The sequence below is a fragment of the Lissotriton vulgaris genome, chromosome 2_1, assembly GCF_964263255.1.
Source record: "Lissotriton vulgaris chromosome 2_1, aLisVul1.2, whole genome shotgun sequence".
NCBI lineage: Eukaryota > Metazoa > Chordata > Amphibia > Caudata > Salamandridae > Lissotriton > Lissotriton vulgaris.
The window spans coordinates 17,446,216-17,462,536 of NC_141687.1; the positions used below are offsets into that span (position 1 = coordinate 17,446,216).

General features: G+C 49.4%; 1 protein-coding gene across 1 annotated transcript in view; it reads left to right on the forward strand.

Moving 5' to 3' along the window:
• LOC147729474 (uncharacterized) overlaps positions 1–16,321 on the forward strand; it is a 71,674-nt gene that overhangs the window by 23,389 nt on the left and 31,964 nt on the right. Inside the window, exon 2 of the mRNA XM_086958434.1 lies at positions 14,335–15,587. Within this exon, the coding sequence (XP_086814560.1) occupies positions 14,349–15,587 (1,239 nt within the window). The 5' untranslated portion in view covers positions 14,335–14,348. The remainder of the gene's footprint in view (positions 1–14,334; positions 15,588–16,321) is intronic.

Consider the following 16,321-nt stretch of genomic DNA (forward strand, 5'->3'; position numbering starts at 1 on the left):
GGATCACCTGGTCCACCTGAAGGAAGTGCTTGAGGCTCTGCAGAGGGCAGGCCTCACTATCAAGGCAACAAAGTGCCAGATAGGGCAGAGTAAGGTTGTATACCTGGGCCACCTTGTAGGTGGAGGCCAAGTTCAACCACTGGAGAGTAAGATCCAGACCATAAAGGACTGGTCCCCTCCAACTACCCCGACTCAGGTCAGAGCTTTCTTGGGCCTGACTGGGTACTGCAGGAAGTTTGTTAAGAACTATGGGTCCATTGTGACTCCTCTTAATGATCTGACATCCAAGAAGATGCCCAAAAAGGTTCATTGGACAGTAATCTGTCAAAAGGCATTTGATGACCCGAAGAAGGCCATGTGCTCTGCACCTATCCTGAAGAGTCCTGACTACTCAAGAGAGTTCATTGTCCAAACAGATGCTTCTGAGTTGGGAGTGGGAGCAGTGCTTTCACAGCTTAATGTAGATGGCCAGGACCAGCCCATTGCTTTTATTAGCAGAAGGCTGACCCCCAGAGAGAAACGTTGGTCAGCTATTGAGAGGGAGGCCTTTGCTGTGGTGTGGGCCCTGAAGAAGTTGAGACCATACTTATTTGGCACTCACTTCAAGATTCAGACCGACCATACGCCCCTCTTATGGCTTAATCAGATGAAGGGTGAAAACCCCAAACTCCTCAGGTGGTCCATTTCCCTACAGGGGATGGACTTTACAGTGGAGCACCGCCCAGGGACTGACCATGGCAACGCAGATGGTCTCTCCAGGTACTTCCACTTAGAACATGAAGACACAACTGGTCAAGGTTAGTCTAATGTCCCTGCGTTTGGGGGGGGGTTATGTAGGAGAGTAGGGTCTGCTATCCTATGGTCACCCCAAATTTTTGCTTTTTGCTTCACTGATTTATGACTTAATGTGACTGTGGGCCTGCTAATCAGACCCACAGCCTGCTGTTCTCTCTCTAAATTACTGCCAATGCACTTTAGGTGCATTACGAATTGGAACTGGTTCACCTTATTGGCCCCTGTAACAGTGTACCCTAGGTACCCAGGGCATAGGTGTTTCCAAGGCCTACCAGGGGCTGCAGCATGTATTGTGCCACCCTTGGCCTCCATATTTGACACAACTGGCTGATCACTCAGCTGGGGTAAGTTGGTCTAATCACCTCTTACTTAGATATAGTATCCCTATATCTACCCTTAAACTGGACACATATGTTCCTATCAGCCACTCCTATGGAAGGCCTCATCAATCCTGGAGGCAGAGTGCTTGGAAATATGTGAGATGGTGCTCTAGCATGAGCTGAGCCTGTCTGCAGCTGTCGGGAACCACTCCCTAAGCTGTTCCGGGATATTGCCATACCATATACTCTTAAGTGCATTATAATGTTATGTTATGTTATGTTATGTTATGTGATTTTTATTTGGCGCACAGATGCTCCAGCTAAGGAGCGTCCTGGCGCCCGACAAGGCAGCTACACAACACAACTAAATAAAACAGCACAAGCAAATGACTAAGGGAATAAAAATGTTTTCACGGCGCGACGAAAAGAAAGCAAATCGCTCATAGCACGAATTGCCGGGGGTAAGGAGTTCCACAAAGCAGCGGCCCGCACTCGAAATGAGCGTCCACCGGCCCTGCTTCGCATAAAGCGCGGTACCACGGCCAATTCGAGGTCTGCCGATCTTAAGGGTCGTGCTGGGATGTAGTTGGCCATGAGGGTCGTAAGGATCGTCGCGGTTAAATGCTATCTTTGGTTTGGCTTTATCAAAACATGTCGAGTAAGGTGTCATACGAATTGGAATACTATCCCCTCGACAGTTCTGTCGACGGGGATAGCATTCCACCCTTCTAGAGGGACACGACATGTGTGTAGCCTTAACCCCGGTTAAAGTTAACCAGAGCATCAGCATCACAAAATGGATGCTGCCACCACAGACACGAGTCTGACCTCCTGCTGCTGGGAGTCCTTCCAGCGAGGGAGGCTTGGACAAAGGGTTTCCTGCCTTGGGAGGTGCGAGCACCACCCCAGACAGGGTTTTGTGTATTGGGTAGGACAGGGCTGAATAGAATCAGACATGCCCGGGGCACACAAGGTGTCCCCGTGCATAAGCCAGTCCAAACCGGTCCTGGGACTTTCCAGACCCAGGCCTGGCGAGGAGCTGGACAAAGGAAAGGGGGTGTAACCGCCCCCCTTCCTGGTTCCTCCCAGAGGAGGGACCTAGTAGGTGATCCACCCCTCAGATTGGGAATAAGAGTGGGAGCAGTGCCATTGCACAGCAGATCATCCTGATCCAACTTGAAATAAAGAAGAAGACTGGACTTCGACTTTCTGCTGCTCAGAAGACTGAAGAGAATCTCCCTTGTGGCCTAGGAGTGGCCACCCTGTGAACACAGGCACCAACCAGCAACTCGACGTCTGCTTTGCCGCCGCCTCCCGCCGGAGCCCGAGCCCAGAGCCTGACAAGACTCAGACTCCCAGACCTCTCACAGCCCGATCCACAGTCCCTGCAAAGAAGGGACCCGTGGAGGCACCGAGTGACGTGGGACCGGACCTCTTGGAAGACACTCAAAAAGCTGACTGTGCAGCAACCGAGGCATCCTCGACGTTGTGCTTTGGGGACTGAGAACCCCCACCACCGAGCAGCCCTTGCACTGAAGAAGAGCCCTCCAGCATCTCCACGATCTGCGTGGGGCCCTTTTGCATTGTGCCACTCGACGCGCCATCCCGGCCACTAGCCACGTGGTCAGCGGCCATCTTGGCGACGAAACCGACAAACTACACAGCGGGTCTGGTTGCTACAGACTTGCCCAAGCTCCTGTGAAAAGAAGCACTCGCTCTGACCTTGCTGGTCCGAGTGTTAAGCATCTTTCGATTCCTGCGTGGCTTGCATTAGCCAAGGCCTGTTTGCTCCGATCAGGTTGCCGACACAGCCAACAGCGAGAAGCCTGCGTGGGACAGCTCGTGACCGACTCCTGGACGTCCTCGACCCCTGGTGTCCACGTGGCTGCAGAGAGAAGCTACACGATAACGCCTGTTTGCACCCAACATCGCCTGGTTCCAATCTGGTTCCACGGTAGTCACTGGCTAGTGACTTTGAACATTGTCCCCTCTGCTTTCAGGTCTTCACATCTTCAGATCTACCCTTGGATCCACCAGAACTCTTCACGTCGAGCCGCCTGCAGCATCTTCAGCTCCAAGCACCATCGACCAGCATGACGAAACCCGACACTACTTCGACCCTGTGCACCCGCTTCCTGTGGGTGAGGTAACTCAGCTCCGCCGGTGTTCCTACACTGGTACACATCTCAAGGGTCTGTGTCTTAAGTTTCAGCATTCTAGGTCACTCGGAAGGTTCCGAACTAACTTTGTACTTTTTACGCACCATAGACTTTACATTGGAAAGTGCGTGCACTTTAGACACTGCACCCGAGTCCCGCGGGCCTTTCCCGACTTAATCATTGCTAGTCTCGAATAGCTCCAGCGATTCCCAAGGCCCTAGGCCTGTTCCCGTTCTGATTGGTATCTCTTATACCAATTTCTTAGTATATGGTTTAGGTGGCCCCTAGGGCTCATCCATATTGTGCAACTTTTGTGTATTTTAAACTGTCTTGTGATTTAACGCTTGTGCTTCTGTGCTCATAAAGAGTCCAGGGGATTTTATAGTTAATAAATCAATATATATTTTCAATATATATCTGTGTGGTGTCCTTTCATTTGGTATTCAAGGGGGTTGTGTATGGTAATACAGCTGGCTCCACATGCCTTTCAAAGTTTAGCCTAAGACTGCTTTGTCCACGTTACCACTAGGATAACTGGTCTACAAGGTTGAATTACAACCATCATCATAAGGGTTGCTTGGCATGGTACAAAGTGATCACTAGAATTAGTGAGCATTATATACCAGGCCAACTTCTCACACTGAGTACAGGAGAGCAGAGGGGTCTTATAATTAGACCCAAAACAACCCCTTTCCCCGTGAGTTAACGGCAACCATCAGAAACAAAAAGATGTGAAAAAAAGCCTCAAAGTTTGGAGTAATGAGAATGAGTTGCTACAATAATATAGGGGGAAACGGTTATTCTGAACTTGCGTCACACAGCATCGGGATGTGGGGATATGAGGCAGCTCCTTTAGGGGTGGGTACTTATTCACCTTTAATGAGGAATTATTTCCTCTCTGTCGGTCACTCATGCCCCCTCACTCTCAGGATCGCCTCTGACTGGTAGCTGACCTTAAAATAACAGCTGTGACCTAGGGTGCACAGAAGAAGGATTCATTTGGCATTTGTCTGATCTTTGTCTGTGAGACAGCTGCTTGCTGCCTGTCTTCATAACAGATAATTTCTGGGCCTGCAGCAGCCTGTCTTCATAATGGCTGCTGCTTGAGGAACAGAACATATCTGGGCCTACAGCTGCCTGTCTTCATAATGGCTGCTGCTTGAGGAACAGAACATTTCTGGGCCTACAGCTTCCTGTTTTCAAAATGGCTGCTACAGCAGAACTGATTATTTCTGGACCTGCAGATGCCTGTCTTTATATTAGCTGCTGCAGCAGAAAATCATATTTCTGGGCCAGTCACCCCCTGTCTTCATAATGGCTGCTGCTTGCAGAATTGCATATTTCTGGCCCTGTCACTGCCTGACTTCATAATGGCTGCGGCAACCAAAACGACACATTTCTGGGGCTGTAGCTTCGAGGCTTCATAATGGCTTCACATTTGTGTGTCTCCTCTGTCTCTCCATGCTATCTCTGTTGGCTCCTAATCATGTCTCACATTTATTCAGGGAACTTCCTCCTAAGCTGCACCCCCATGTGTGGCCAGTGAGCTCTCGTGTCATCCAGAAACCATCCTTCAATCCTGTTTGTAATGTAAGGGGGAATCCTCCAAATGAGGTGCACACGCTGCGTAGTGGAAAGTAATATATTTACTTAAATGTGCAAGAGAGCGCTGGGAACGTGTCCGGACTGCTCGGCTATCGGCGCTGAATGCGCCTGCAAAATGGCCGTGCGCTCTGCGTCATCGCGTTCTCCTGCAACAACTAGAGTGCAATGCTACATATCTCCCTTCTTTATATTACAATACCAAATGATCAAGGGCCCGATGTAGGTAATTTTATTTTACCACCTCTTAAATACCGAATCATACCGATTCGGTATTTAAGAAGTGGTAAAATATAAGTACCGAGATGTAGGTAAATACAGATGTGCATTTACCGAATCGGTAAAATTCGGTATTTACCGATTCGGTAAATACCGACCGGTAAATGCCCAATCATTCCTATAAGCTTTGAAGCCCATAGGAATGATTGGGCATTTACCGGTCGGTATTTACCGAATCGGTAAATACCGAATTTCACAAGGGTGCAGGGGGTGTCACTTTGACACCCTCTAGCACCCCCAAAACGGGTTCAGGTGCCATGTGGCAGGCATACCTGCCCTAAGGGCAGGTCTGCCTGTCATATGGCACAGGTGTGCATGCACACATGTGCATGCACACCTGAATCGGTATTTTTCCATCAAATAGGATTTGATGGTAAAATACCGATTTTTTAATGCTTGTGGGACTCTGAAGAGTCCCACCTACATACCAAATTTACCGATTCGGTAAAAATACAGATCGGTAAATTGACAGAATCGGTAAATTTACCGACCGGTAAATTTACCGATTCTGTGAACATATGCCCCCTACATCTCCATTTCCATTTACCGGTCGGTAACGGCCGAATTCGGCCGTTACCGACCGGTAAATGCCTACCTACATCGGGCCCCAAGTCTCTATCTCTCGGGTCACAGTTACTTCGTTTCGCCCAGTTCATAGTCTCTATATTTGGCAGGCCTTACTACAGTTCTCCCTGCCCTCGTACGTCTTACCAGAGTGGAGGCGAAACTCTCCGAGTTGCTCCCTGCCTGGCTCACCAGTCTCCTACCAGTTCCCTTAGGACTCTCTCTTTCCGTGGTCTCACCAGTCTTCTCCTGATGTTCCCCTGCGATAGGATTGTCTCTTTTTTCATGCTCAGCTCCTCTTCCTTCTACTTCGGAGTCTTCTTCTCCTGCACGCGGTGACTCGCTGTCTGTGGGTGAACTTTGGCTCTGTTGTGTCTTTGATCCTTCTTCACTGGCCCACTGGAATATCTTGTTGCATTTGGACATATGATCCTGTGACCAGACATTACCGTCGCTAAGCAACGCTGCTCTGTCGTATACCTCTTTTACTTGCATGGGCAGGCTGTATTTGCTGTCCCCTTTCCTTCTCAACTGGTCGAGTTTGACTCTGACCTACTCTCCTCTTTCTAGCGAGGTCTCCTTTGCATTGCGTCTCTTATTGTAGTGCTCAGTGTATATTCTTTGTGCTCTCTCCAAGTTGTGCTGAATCACTGCTGGTGACCATTTACTTGTGACTCTCTTTTCCTTCCACACCAGATTGTCCTTGGTGAAAGGGTCACGTCTTCTTAGAATTTGGAATGGACGATACCCAGTGCCAGTGGGTGTAATTCGGTAGGCCCACAGCATACTCCGCACTTCCTTTTCCCAATCTTTGCCCATTGCTATGGCGGCTTGTATGGAACCCATTATGACAAGATTAAACCTTTCGGCTAGACCATTGCCCGCCGGGTGGTATATGGAGGTGTGTTTTGTCTTGATTCTGTTTCGTCCCATGTATTTGTACCACTTGTCCGATGTGAATTGGGGTCCACTGTCACTCAGAATGGAGCGGGGTATGCCTTCTCTGAGGAAAGTGGCCGTAAGGAATCTGAGGAATGTTTCCGTAGCCATCTCCTCCTGTATGTTTACTTCTGGCCACTTTGAATACCGATCGATGAGTACGCACACATACTTCTGGGTTCCCTGTGCATCTCATACTGGCCCAAGAATGTCTATAGACAACTCCTCCCAAGGGTTAGCAGGGTTGTCAAACTTTCCCAGGGATGGTCGTAGTAGAGTCTGAGATTTGTCTGCTATCTGGCACTGGTCACATTCCCTTACATGCCTTTCAATCTGGATGTCCATTGCCGGCCACCAGTACACCTGTTTGGTTCTCATCTTTGTTTTCACGATACCTAGGTGTCCTTCATGCAATACAGCCAGTAGGTGCGGTACCAACGACGCTGGAGGGACAACTTGGTTCCCTCTAAACAGGAATGTCCCTTGATCTCCAATGGACAACTCCTCACGCACCTTGTAGAATTTCCTGAGTTCTGCTCTGAGATGCTTTTTTCCGGGCCATCCTGGTAGCAGGAAGTTTTTGACGTCTTTGATGTCAGGATCATTTTCATAGGCTTTTTCCCATTCTTGACCACTTATCACTTTCTCCGGGTCCTCTGCAAAAGCCACACAGACTTCATCCTCGTCTGTGCCGGTCGGCGCTTCTTCCATCACTGAGGCCCGACTGAGATAATCAGCTACCTTATTCCTAGTTCCTGGAATGTACTCCACATCATATCTGTAGTCTAACGGCTTCAGAGTCATCTTGGCGATGCGGGGTGTGGCGCTAGCAGGACCGCAGGACGTGAGTACTTTGACCAGGGGCTTATGATCTGTCTTAAGCTGGAACCTCGTGCCCCATAAGAATTGGCAGAATTTCCCCATGGCCCACACGACTGCCTGCATCTCTTTTTCCATCACGCTGAATTTCTGTTCTGTCAGAGATAGGGACCTAGAAGCAAAACTGATGGTCGCCATCTCTCCATTCTTCCTTTCTTGCATAAGGACTGCCCCTAGTCCTTTTTCACTTGCATCTGTAGTCAATATGGACTGTCCCTGTGGATCGTATCCTTGAAGGGGCACTGCTTTGCTGATGTCTTCCTTGATTTTCTGGAAGTCTCCTTGTGCCTCCTCTGTCCATGTATATGTTGTTTTGTCTCGTATGAGCTGCCGAAGATGGTGCGTCTTGGTGGCAAAATGCTGCACAAACTTACTGTAGTATTCGGCCATTCCTAAGAAGGACCGCACTTCCTCTTTGTTCTTCGGTGCTGGTGCTTCACATATCGCTTTGACGTTAGCTTGTTTGGGTGTAATGCCTTGTTCACTAATCTCATGACCTAGGTAGTGACTGACATCATTCCGAACTGGCACTTTTCCCATTCAATCGACAGGCCATTTCCTTCCAAGACTTGCAACACCTTTGCCAGCTTTTTGTCATGGTCGGTTTGATCCTTGCACATCACCAAGATATCATCTTGGAAGTACTGTACTCCCTCTATGTCTTTGAACAATTTGTGCATACGTTTTTGGAATACTGCCGCTGCTGAATGCCAGGCCAAAGGGCATCCAGCGGAACTGGTAGCATCCGAAAGGTGTTATGAAGGATGTTAGTTTCCAGCTCATGTGGTGTAGGGCTATCTGGTGATAGGCTGAAGTAAGATCAATGGTGGAAAACCATCTTATCCCCTTTGTTTTTGCCAGCATTTCTTCTATCTGTGGTAACGGAAACTTCTGCACAATGATGCACTTGTGGGTTCTCCTGTAAACGTGATGGGTCGTATGTCTGGGGGTTCGAGGTGTGCTCCCAGGCTAGGTTTGAAGCCTTCGCTCCACACTGTTCTTACGGGGAACCCGAATCTGCTACCATCTTGATCGGTACACCACCTATAACCATGTCACATTGTGGTTTCTTGGAGCGTCTGCAGTCAATACCTAGCACATGTTCTTCGACACACAGTACATTGTCTTCTTCGTCCACTCCCCCTTCTTCTTCAACTCACATATTTCACTGTTGGTCTCTTCATCTTGAGGCGACACACCTTTTCAAAGTGTCCTACGATTCCACAATACATGCATTTCGCTCTGAATGTAGGACAACGTTTGTTGTACGCCACATGGGACGGACTTCCGCATCTGTAGCACGTGTTTGTTCCCTCTTTGTTCTGTTTCATTGGCTGTGTTGGTCGCGTAGTCCATTTATTTTGTGCTTTTCCTTCCGCTGCCGTCGTTTTGCCTCTCTCTGGTGGTTCTGCTTCTTCGACTTTATTGACCATGGGTCTCATGGTGGTCTCTCTCTTTGCTGCGTCTGCACATCTCTTGGAATGTTCCGCCTTTTTTACCATGGCTATGACTTCCTTCAGGGTAGCGTCTCCGTTTATCCATAGTTTGTCTTGGATTGCTGTGTTCATTGTGTGCATGACTATTTGGTCTTTGATAAACTCATCATGCAAGGCGCCAAATTTGCATGTGATTGCTAGTTTCTTTAATGCTGCTTCATAGTAGTCTATGGATTCGCCCATCGCTTGTTTCCTTTGTTGGAAGTTGTGTCTGTCCATGGACGTGCACACTGCTGGTCTATATGGTTGTTCAGGTCTTCTGTTGCGTGCCGAAACACGTCGTTGTCCGCGGCCTGTCTTGGAGTTGGGACTAGATTCTGGAAGACTCTGATCCCTTCTGGGCCTAAGTTGTGCAGTTATATTCTCTTCCTCCTCTTCCTAGGAAATGCCTCTAGGGCTTCCAAGTAGTTATAAAATATTCTCTCCAGTCTTCCCACTTCATCAAGGGCTCCCCCAGTTTGGGTAGGAATGGAATAGGAGTGAAGATGCCTGCGCAGACATTTCGGCACGTCTTTCTGGCGCTGCCTCTTCTCCCATGGGACTGCCTGGTGCGCTTTCAATTCTGCGGTGTGTTTGGTTCTGCTGTGGCTCCAAGGCACCCTCCTCTCCGTTCTGCACTTGTTCTGCCAGGGCCCTGGATATACAGTAAGTGTTTTAGTGGGTAACAGTGCTTTTGGAGGGGCGTGATGTCTTTCTGCTTCTTCTTCTCTCCCTGTAGTGGTTGGCCCCACTATGTGAGTTTCCTCCCTCTCTGGCGCGCTTCTATGGTGCCTGGTCTTGCTTGTGCTGGCTTATTCCACCCCCGTAGGGTTCTATGTCTGCTCTGCCTGGGTTGGGGCCGCCCTCCTTCCTCTTGTACTATGAGGTGCTCCTGCCCTCTTATCCTTGGTTGCTACTTCTCAGGGTGCTTGCCTGTGTGGTGGTGGTCCTCTGCCACGCTCTCTTGCTGCTTGCACTGCCCTCAGGGTCCTGTTCCACGTGTCCTCCTCATTTTTTTTCTTTGATGGGTTCTGGTGTCTCCTTTCTTCAGGTCCCAGCCTTCGTCTCCACTGTAATGTGAGGGGGAATCCCCCAAATGAGGTGCACACGCTGCGTAGTGGAAAGTAATATATTTATTTAAATGTGCAAGAGAGCGCCGGGAACGCGTCCGGACTGCTCGGCTATCGGCCCTGAATGCACCTGCAAAATGGCCGCCGTGCCCTGCGTCATCGCGTTCTCCCTCGACAACTAGAGCTCGACGCTACACTGTTATGTTCACCTCTCCTGATGGTGAATGTACGCCGGAACAACCAAGTAAGCAAACCAAGACACACTGCAGTAGTTTTCTTCTTATGCTTGTTTGCATGCAGAGCCTCTTTATTCTGCTTCCCCGTGTCACAGTCATGACTATCGGGGCTTACGCCCGGAGGGGGACTTACACAAACACCCCTCAGGCGACTAAATACAATGGTATGCAACACAGGTAACACGGCACACTCCTCCCCAACCCGCAAAAACAATCACAAAAAAACAAACAAGAAAAACCACACAAAACACCACCAGTACTGTGCCAAAACAAACACACAATAAGACAAAAAGTGTCCATTTCATAAAGGGAGTTCAATACGATACAAAGCTCCTCAAATGCGATGACCGCTCCGGGTGAGTAGTGCGCTATATAAATGCTTTGATTGATTGATTGATTGACATTCCCGGACCTGCAGGATAGCTTCATGTAGCTTAGCAGACAAACAGCCTTGTATACTTTGGGCTCGGATCTCATCTACCACAGCAGGCGGCTGCATGTGCCCGCTAAGTCTCTCACTTGCACATATAATGCATCAACAGACTCATCTGCTAGCTGTCTAGTTTGACGTTTCAGGAACTGCTCCTAGTCGGGGTTCGCTAGTGGTTTAAAATGGTCTGTGAGTGCAGCACAGCAGGCCACGCCCCCTAGCAGCGATTGGGCTAGCTGTCCGACTACCAAAGGAGACCCCCAGCGGAGCCAAACCCCACACGAGGAGCGCAGGCCCACACACACACACACAGGCAGACAGGCACACAGACAGGCACACCCGCTTCACCTCTCCTGACGGTGAATGAACACCGGACAAGACAAGTAAGCAAACCAGGACACGCTGCAGTAGTTTTCTCCTTATACTCGTTTGCATGCAGAGCCTCTTTATTGTGCTTCCGCCGCCCCTACGTCACAGTCATGACCATCGAGACATACGACCAGAGGGGGAGTTACACAAACACCCCTAAGGCGACTAAACACACTGGTATGCCTCACAGGTAACAAAGCACAAGTCCTAGGTATCGAGCCTCAGTTCCCTCCACTGCCACCCTAAATTTCCTCCGAGGAGTCAAGTCAAGTCAAGTCAAATGATTTATATAGCGCGCTACATACCCAGAGGGTCTCAAGGCGCTTGAAGAAGGGTGGGGGAATTACTTGTCGAATATCCAAGTTTTAAGTTGCTTTCTGAATGCTAGGTGGTTCTGAGTGAGGCGAAGGTGAGTGGGAAGTGAGTTCCAGGTTTTAGCTGCCAGGTAGGAGAAGGATCTACCTCCCATGGTGGTTTTTTTGATGCGAGGTACAGTAGCAAGGGCTTGGTTGGAGGATCGCAGCTGGCGGGAGGGGGTGTTGAAGGAGAGTCGTGTGTTAAGGCACTCGGGTCCAAGTTCGTAGAGTGCTTTGTGTGCGTGGGTTAGGAGGCGGAAAGTAATCCTTTTATTGACGGGGAGCCAGTGGAGGTTTTTCAGGTGACCAGAGATGTGGTCTTTACGCAGGATGTCTAGTATGAGTCTGGCTGAAGCGTTCTGGATGCGTTGGAGTTTTTTCTGGAGTTTTGCGGTGGTACCGGCGTATAGGGTGTTTCCGTAGTCCAGGCGGCTCGTGACCAGTGCGTGGGTGACCGTTTTTCTAGTTTCGGTGGGGATCCAGCGAAATGTTTTTTTGAGCATGCGAAGAATATTGAAGCAGGATGATGAAACGGCGTTGACTTGTCTGTTCATGGAGAGTGAAGAATCCAGGATGACGCCCAGGTTCCGTGCGTGGTCCGTCGGGATGGGTGTTTTTCCAAGGGTCTCTGGCCACCAAGAGTCATCCCAAGCGGAGGTGGAGGTACCTAGGATAAGGACTTCTGTTTTGTCTGAGTTCAGTTTTAGTCGGCTGTGTTTCATCCACTCGGCTACTTCTTTCATTCCTTCATGTAGGTTGGTTTTGGCAGTGTTAGGGTCTTTGGTGAGTGAGAGGATCAGTTGAGTGTCATCAGCGTAGGAGATGATGTTGAGGTTGTGTTGGCGTGCGATGACCGCGAGGGGGCTCATGTATACGTTGAAGAGGGTGGGGCTGAGTGAAGATCCTTGTGGCACGCCGCAGATGACTTCAGTGGCTTCTGACTTGAATGGTGGGAGGCGGACTCTTTGGGTTCTTCCGGTGAGGAACGAGTTGATCCAATCCAGTGCTTTTCCTTGGATTCCGATGTTTCTGAGGCGCTGTAATAGGGTGCTATGACAGACTGTGTCGAAGGCTGCGGAGAGGTCGAGGAGGATGAGGGCGACTGTGTCTCCATTGTCCAGTAGAGTTGGAATGTCGTCTGTTGCTGCGATGAGGGCGGTCTCAGTGCTGTGTTTGGTTCGGAAGCCGGACTGTGAGGAGTCGAGGGATTTGTTGGTCTCGAGGAATGCGGCGAGCTGGTTGTTGACAGCTTTCTCGATGACTTTGGCCGGGAATGGAAGGAGCGAGATGGGGCGGTAGTTTTTGAGTTCGGTGGGGTCCGCTGTGGGTTTTTTCAGAAGGGCGCTGAGTTCGGCATGTTTCCAGCTTTCCGGGATGGTGGCGGAGTTGAAGGAGCAGTTGATGACGTCTCGGAGGTGTGGTGCTATGATGGAGTCTGCTTTGTTGAAGATGTGGTGAGGGCATGGGTCTGTGGGGGATCCTGAGTGGATGGAGTTCATCAGGCGGATGGTGTCCTCAGTGGAGATTGGGTTCCAGTCATTAAGGATGTTCAAGGGGGGTGAAGGTCCTGCAGAGGGTTGGGTGGGTGGTCTCCGGGTCGGTTGTCGAAGCTGTTGTGGATGTCTGCGATTTTGTTGTGGAAGGATGAGGCTAGGTAGTTGCAGAGGGCTTGAGAGGGGGTGATGTCGTTGGAGTTGGCTGAGGGGTTGGTAAACTCTTTGACGATGTTGAATAATTCCTTGCTGTTGTGGGCGTTGTTATCTAGTCGGTCTTTGAATGCGGCTTTCTTGGCAGACCGGATTAGTTGGTGGTGTATGCGGGTGGCGTTTTGGAAGGCGTCCCTGGTGCTGGTGTTTGGGTCTTTTTTCCAGGTCTTCTCGAGGGAGCGACAGAGTTTCTTAGATTTCTTAAGATTGTCGTTGAACCAGGAGGCGTTTTTGCTGCCTAGTTTGATTTGGCGTTTTTTCAATGGTGCTAGGATGTCGGCGCTGTTGAATAGCCATTGGGTGAGGTTAATGGCTGCTTGGTCGGGGTTTGAGGAGTGGGCAGGGGGGTTTTGAAGAAGCGATGAGGAGATCTGGTCGATGGACCAGCATTAGTGAAAAAGTCCTGAATTCCTCAGTAGCTAAAGGAGATCCATAAAGGCAAAATATGCCCAATTGAGTGTCCCAGCTTCAGCCACCTTCAGATCTCTGAGTGGGTCTCCCCGCCTCTTACAAAACACCCATGAACACTTACATCATCTTGAACTCAAACCAACAGCAGTCCAATTCCCGTGAATACCACAGTTAGCCAGCAGCGCTGAGGACCCTACGGTACCACTCCTGCACCCTATGATGGAAAGATGACGTCAAGGCCATCATCTGGAGATGCGAGAGGTCACCATAGAGAGATGGGTGGTTAGGAGACTCTAGGGGCAGTGTCTTCTGATGAGGTGAAGGACATGCTAAAGCGAGGACCAGGCTCTGTGCATGTGTGGGGATCCCCCAAAGGTGGAAGGTTCAGAGTCCATAGGCCGCACATGCTCTGATTGCGGTATGGGGACCTGCGGAAGAGAAAAGGATGCCTCAGAGCATACCTACCAAGCATTGCCGGATGGTGGTAAACTCTTCCGAATGAGTATGTGAGGTCCCGCCTGAGGGCCAGAGGAGCATTCTTTGATACAAGGCAATCTTTGTTCCCTGCAGAAAACAAAACAATTTCTTTTGCACATAAAAGTGGGTTATATGTGTTGATGTTGATGTATTTTCAGAGGTTAACAGTTTAGTGAAATGCTTTTTGAAGGCAGTAACAAGTTGGGCATGAACAGATCAGGCTACTCCGCTGAGGTCACCATTGATTTTGCCTTTCATATTTTACAGGTTTTCCAGCAGCCATGGAGCCGCTCTACGCTTCCCTGCGAAGCGAGATCCAAACCTTTGAGGAACATGTCCACAGCTGTCAAGCCAAGTTTGACCTCCAGACTCTGTACAACTTGCTTGTGCTACTGACCGAAAACTCCACAAGGGAAGTGGACAGCATGGAGGAGCTGGTGAAGCTTGCAGAGAGTACGAAGGACGTGCCCAGAAGTGATGAGGTGAAGACCACCTTTAAGAACGGCACGTCTAACATTCAAGGCTACGTCTCCTGGTTCATGTCGTATGTGGGCTACCTGAGGTCTTCGAAGGAGATGTTTGATAACAAGATTGTGTTTCCGCTTTGTGAGAACCTCTATGTCAACGAGGACATGGAGTCCGTTGACGCACCGGCCCTTTCTCTAAGCGAGTCCCTGAATTCCATGAGCTCATCCGAATCGGGGCAGTTTGACATGAAGAGACCTCATTCCATGACCTCCATCCCCGAGACCGCCAAGGAGCTGTTTAACCATAGGAGGAAGTGGGCCCTGCTGCTCAAGGGAGGGACCATCAGTGAAAGAAGCTTCACCTACGAGAGCCTGCTGGACATCCATGCTTTTGGGAACGTTGCTTCATTCGCCAAAGTCCTCAGGCTGGTCCCAGATATTTTCTACAAGAGCCTCACCATGGGCAGCCTCGCGAGGCAATGGATAGACCTGCACGAGCGCCGCAGCCAGTCCATTCAACGATTGTCCAAACACGTCCACGGAAGCGGTCAGTCTGCAGTTAGTATGGAGCAGCGACCAAGGATCCCTTCTCGACCTTCAAAGGGAAGTCCATCGACCCTCTCTGGGTCTCACCTGAACTCCTTTGTAAATGGGGACCCCAGCAGTGAGGCTGATGGGTGGTCGGACAGTATTGGTGACCTCAGGGCCAAGTTGAGAGAGAGGCGCGAGGAGTTGATGTTCCTCCTCTGGAGGGCGGAGAGAGCAGAGACTTTTGAAATGCAGGTTCAAGAGACAAATCAAAGGGTTGTCAGCTTGGAGCGGCAGCTGGAGGACAGGAGGAAGGCCTTGGACAATCTCCAGCAGAGACTAGAGCAGGAAGGCCAGGACACCGCACAGGCAAAGACCCTCAACAGCCAGGGCCAGGAACTGCTGCGGCTCATCAACACCCTGGACCGGCAACTTCAGCTGGAGCGCTTTCAGAAGAAGATCCTGCAAAGCGATTGGCTGTTGGAGCTGGCTGTCCGTCCATCTCTCATCCGACAGATTGACACGGTAATTCAAATGCTTGTAGAGGTTTATATCTGATGATGGAAATTGTGAGTATTGGAAAAAGATGGCAAAATCCAGGAATAATCTACTACTGCTATTTCTGGTACCAGTACTATCACTACCAGTAACATTACTAGTTCTAGTAACAGTAGAGGCAGTAGTAATACACCAAGTACTAACACTACTACTAGATCTCCTCATGGAAGCCATCTGGTAGTGGAACATCAGATATTCATGAGAGGTAGACATTAGATATTCATGATATCAGGTCATTAGATATACATGAGATGAAGGCCTCAAACATTCATTAGAGCAGGACATGAGATATTCATGAGATCAAGAGATGAGATATTCATGAAATAAGGACATTAGGTATTCACTGGATCAAGACGTTAGATATTCGTGAGATGAGGACATTAGATACTCACAATACCAGGACATTAGATATTCATGAGATCAAGACATCAAATATTCATGAGAGCAGGACATGAGATATTCATGAGATCAGGACATGAGATATTCATGAGATCAGGAGATGAGATATACATGAGTTTAAGAGATGAGATATTCATGAGATCATGACATTATGAATTCATGGGATCAAAACGTTAGATATTCGTGAGATGAGGACATTAGATATTCCTGAGATGACGGCATCAGATATTCATGAGATCGGGACATTAGATATTCATGAGATCAAGACATCAGATATTGGTGAGAGGTAGACATTAGATATT